Here is a 4,823-nt window from a genome sequence, read left to right on the forward strand (position 1 = left end):
AACGTACATTTAAAAATGTTTAATGTCTGTCTAGAAAATGTTCAACGTGTATCTGAAAAAATGTATTCAAAATTGAAAAAATAAAAACCCGAAATAGGAAAATTAGACTGAACCCGATTAAACCTAAAAAAACCAAAAAAGTTAAAACACCCGAATGGAACCTTGGCCAAAGCCGCACAAAATAGGCAACAATGCCTCCACCTCATCGACTATTCGGCCATGTTCCTAAAAAAGTTGCCATAAGCGAGTGTTATGTCCGCCTTGAAATACCGTGAGAGCTTACTCTCACATATTGCGTGATTGTGTACCGTCTTGTAGTTGGCGACCGTTTGGATGGGCGGCCCAATATAATGTGTTTAGTGGTTCTGCACCAGTTCATGTAATCTTCCATCTGATTCTCAAAAAAAAATGTAATCTTCCGTCTGTTTTTGGAATGTTTCATGAAATCTTCCATCTAATTCTTCAAAAAAAAGTAATCTTCCATCTGTTTTTGGAAGGTTTCATGCATTTTAGTTTTCTTTTCTTATACAGTTTTCATAAGTTTTTCTTTTGGTTCTTAATTTTGTTTTACTTTTCGTTTTTGATTTTCCTTTTTTAAATAGATGTTGATGTTTTACATCTTCTGCATTTTTCCTATAGACGTTGAACATTACTTTGATGCACGTTGTACATTTTTCATATACATGGTGTGAACATTTTTTCAGATATATGTCTGGACATTTTTTTTGTAATACGTATTAAACATTTTCTGAGTACATACTGAGCATTTTTAATACATGGGAGACGGATACAGCTTGAACATTTATGTTGAACGTTTTTATAATACACGTTTTACATTTTTCATATACACGCTGAATATTTTCTGATACACATTGAACTTTTCTATATATATGGTGAATAATTTTTCATGTACACGCTGAACATTTTTTGATACACATTGAACTTTTTTTAAATATATGACGATTGTTTTTCATATACATGTTGTATATTTTTTAAATACATGTTAAACATTTTTTTAATGGTATGGACATTTATTAAAAGTTGTGAGAACAAATAGTTACATTGGATGAACATGTTTTTAGATGCGTGAATATTTCTTAGATATGCACCCCTTTCAATATTAATGAATTACACATAAAAGTTGATTGGCCGAGGTAAATCTGCGTGCAAAAAAACCAGATCAGCATGTAACATAGTAAATATTTTTATAGTTTTTTTTTTCATACAGCCATTCTAATTGACTTGGGAGCCGAATTGCATTGTTGAGGGACACCAGAAAAGAGTTACAACAAAACATAAACAGAAATGAAAAAGACTACTGTATCAAACCAACCAACAACCATCCAGGTTAGGGCACTTTTTATTATTATTGTCGCCACAGGCCACACACGGACCTAACAAGCAAAAGCATCATGTTCACAAAAGTATCCAAGGACACACAGTAGAAATAATTTCAACGCAACCACCTAAACACATCAATTGGGTTGGAACGAGCAGACCCTCGCCTCCCTGTACACCTTCCCAGGGCGGCAGTAGTAGCCCTGCTCCGGTGCACAATGCGAGTCTTCTGAGCAGACGCAAAGGCCCTCAATGGCGCAACCCTTCTCAACAATGATCGGGCTCCCATTAATGCCGAGCACCTGGTCACTCCATTCACTGGAGAAGATCCCATCAGGGTCATACCTGCCCTTTACCTCTAGGAACTTGCCAGCCTCGGGGTACTTGGCAATGGCGCCTTCAAAGGCAAAGTTGCGGTTCTTGCCCCAGTGAGGGATGGCGCCATACTTGTGTAGCGCCATCTGTTGGAGTTCGTCGAGCACGTCAGAGTGTGGGTTGGGCTCACCCTTGGTGTAGCTCCGGTAGTAGGTTATATCAAAGTCGACCGAGTCCTCCGGCTTGCCGAGGTAGGCAGAGGATGCCTTGATATAGCGGAGGAGAATACCCAAACTGGCGTCGATTCCGCAGAAGGCCTTCGGGTTGCTATTACGGAGCTGCTTCATGTCGGCGATGAATGCTGGCACCCTAGAGAGCGCGATGCTGTAGGCATTGTTGTAGAAGAAGATTCCCCGGATGCGGGGATCCCACGGACACGTAGTGAGGAGTGCGTCTTCTGGGTTTTCGAGACACGAACCGGATGCTTGGATGCGGTGCTGGAATCCTACCACCGGATACCCCATGAACAAGCTGTCGTTGTTTGTAAAGCCGTATGCTGGCTTCTCAAACAACGATGCAGACGTGGGTGCCTCCTTGCACCGAGCGACGGTGTTGTTCTTCTTCTCAAGAAGCTCGTGCATGACTCTGCCGCTGATGAGGTCGGCCGTCGAACTGGATCGCAAGGCCAGGTAGTCATTGAGGTCGTTACCCACTGACGTGATGGCCACACGATTGTCCTTGCGGTAAATAACATTGCGCTGCTGTGGCAGCCACGCCATATCGCCAAATTCATGGAGGCCACCCCACACGACGGCCTGCTCTGCCATGTCAGAGTCATTGCGTGTCACGAACGTCACCGACCGCTTGAACATCGGCTCCAAGGCCAGTGTAACCTGCACATATCAATAAAAAAAAGATTGGCTTTTTTTGAGAGAAACAATTAATTAATTAACTTGTGCACAATGAGAGTAAAAATTCCGTTTGGTTTTAATAATTCTTAAACAAAACATTTGTTCTTATAGTACACATTTTGCAGTAGGTATACACATACACATACCGTACCACATGGCATGGCATATGTGGGCATCCTAATAAAATGAACAGTAGTTCTTAAAAAAATGAACAGTACATATATATGCATGCATGGATCCGAAGCAAACGCAAAGGGCAAAGGGATTTCTTGAGCCACGTACCTGGGAAACGACGCCCAGGACGCCGAGGGAGACCTTGGCCGCGTCGAGGTCAGGATGGTCGGCGCAGAGCTGCCGTACCACCGCGAACCCTTGGCTCCTCGGTGCCGGCGTGACGATCCTCATCCCGACCACGTACTCGTGCACGGCGCCGCCCTTATCCTTGAGCGAACTGCCGTGCGCGCCCGTGGCCAGCAGGCCTCCGATGGTGAGCCCTGACCAGTACGGCGAGTGCGGCAGCGCCAACCCTGCCTCGGCGGCCACCTCGATCAGGTCGCGGAGCACCATGCCGCTTTCTACCGTCATCAACCCCTTGGCGACGTCGACGCTTACCACCCGGTTGAGCCGCTCCGTGCTTATGATGGTGCCGTCGCGGCCGCCGGGGCAGGCCAGCTTGGGGAAGCTGTGGGAGAGCTTGGTGGCCACCTTCACCTTGCGCTTGGCCGCCACAGCGACCGCCACGGCCGCGACTAGCTCCTTCTCGGTGCGCGGGAAGGTGGCGTTGGCGGCGTGGCAGACGGTGCGGTCCGGGAAGGAGCCGTACGCGTTGGAGACAGTGCAATCGGACGTGCCGTGGGCACAGACCACCGGCTCCGGCGGAGGGCTCGAGCCAGCGAGGCCGACCAGCAGGAGCACCAGGAGGAGAACCGTAAGCACCCGGCCACCCTCCATTGCTCAGCTCTTGCAACTACGAATAATGTCTTGAGATAATCAAGGCCCTGAATGCTAGCTACTACTTATATAGCTAGCTCACGGCACGGTATGCAGCACATTCCTCCCTTGTTAAATCGTCCCGTAGCGGAACACGTAACAATCTGTGCAAAGTCAATGGATTGATCACAAACGGAGCATATGATTAGATGGATGAAGATTATCCATCTCCGGTGGGTCACTAGTACGGAACAGGCAAGCAGTGGCGGGCGCAAACAACCTACCAGTCGGCGCGTGTTTTCGGAGCAAACGGCCCAAATGTTTTTACCGAATGTTGATGGCTTTATGCTTGGCCTTGTATTGCATGAATGCATGCATGTGATGTTAGTTGTGTGCATACGCTATGCAGAGCTCGCGTGTAAATTCGTCACAAGCGCACCATCTTGATGCAGCTGCCACATAATACTCCCTACGTCTGAAAATACTTGTCATCAAAATGAATAAAAGATGATGTATCTAGATGTATTCTAGTTTTAGATACATCCATTTTTATCCATTGTGATGACAAGTATTTTCGGACGGAGGGAGTACATTTTAGGGGATATTATTCATAATTCAAAACATTTTAGGCAAGGAGTGAAAATACGTGTGCATTATTGCCCTCCTTCCAGAGGTCAAAGCTAGGATCAATCCATATCAGCAAGATATGACTAGTTTTTTTGTTTTTTTTTTGGCTGGAAAAGATATGACTAGTTTTTGGTACTACTAACTAAGCCTAAAACGCCGTCTTATCTTTTGAGACGGAGGAGAAGATTGTACCAGTGTAGACTACGTACACTCATTCCCTGGAAGAATCATATCCTACCACTGATCAACGAGCGGACCGCGAAGATAGTGCAGATGGGACGTCATACTCGTGAAGACTGTGAGATTTTAAATGCAAAAGCAAGCCACGCACGGGCGAGTATAATAGCAGTGGCCAAGACATTATTAATTCTCCCCTTGATTATATATACACCTTTAGGCCAATTATCCTTTAGGGAATCAGGGGCAAGATGTGCCACATATGGGCGTGACAGCCCACAAGTCAACTCGCATGTTGCTAACAACTCATCTAGCTAGGGTTGTGGTCCCCAATCGTCGATTCACTCTTCAACTACTTTTGATTGAAACCTTTCAACTGAAGACGTAGAACTTGCTACTAAGGGCTCACACAATGCGGATGATATTAGAGGATTCCTACAGGATTTCCACCCACAGAAATTTCTCCTATGCTATCATTCCTTTTAAAGGAATCGAGGTACTATATTCATTATGGTTGTGTCTGTA

General features: G+C 45.5%; 1 protein-coding gene across 1 annotated transcript; it reads right to left on the reverse strand.

Annotated features, from left to right (window-relative positions):
* Positions 1-1,323: 1,323 nt before the first annotated feature.
* On the reverse strand, positions 1,324-3,539 carry LOC119292134 (L-gulonolactone oxidase 2-like). The gene is made up of 2 exons (XM_037570963.1): positions 2,847-3,539; positions 1,324-2,546 (listed from the first exon to the last, which is right to left on the reverse strand). The coding sequence occupies exons 1-2, from the start codon at positions 3,513-3,515 to the stop codon at positions 1,476-1,478; spliced, it is 1,740 nt and encodes a 579-aa protein (XP_037426860.1). The 5' UTR covers positions 3,516-3,539; the 3' UTR covers positions 1,324-1,475.
* Between the last annotated feature and the right edge of the window lie 1,284 nt (positions 3,540-4,823).

This window comes from Triticum dicoccoides, chromosome 4B, assembly GCF_002162155.2.
Source record: "Triticum dicoccoides isolate Atlit2015 ecotype Zavitan chromosome 4B, WEW_v2.0, whole genome shotgun sequence".
Taxonomy (NCBI): Eukaryota; Viridiplantae; Streptophyta; class Magnoliopsida; order Poales; family Poaceae; genus Triticum; species Triticum dicoccoides.

Bases quoted from the DNA above. Each gene is read 5' to 3' on its own strand.
- LOC119292134 (XM_037570963.1), bottom strand. From the start codon at position 3,515: ATGGAGGGTGGCCGGGTGCTTACGGTTCTCCTCCTGGTGCTCCTGCTG. The intron at 2,547-2,846 runs GTACGTGGCTCA...TGATATGTGCAG, and splicing joins TCCTGGGCGTCGTTTCCCAG to GTTACACTGGCCTTGGAGCC.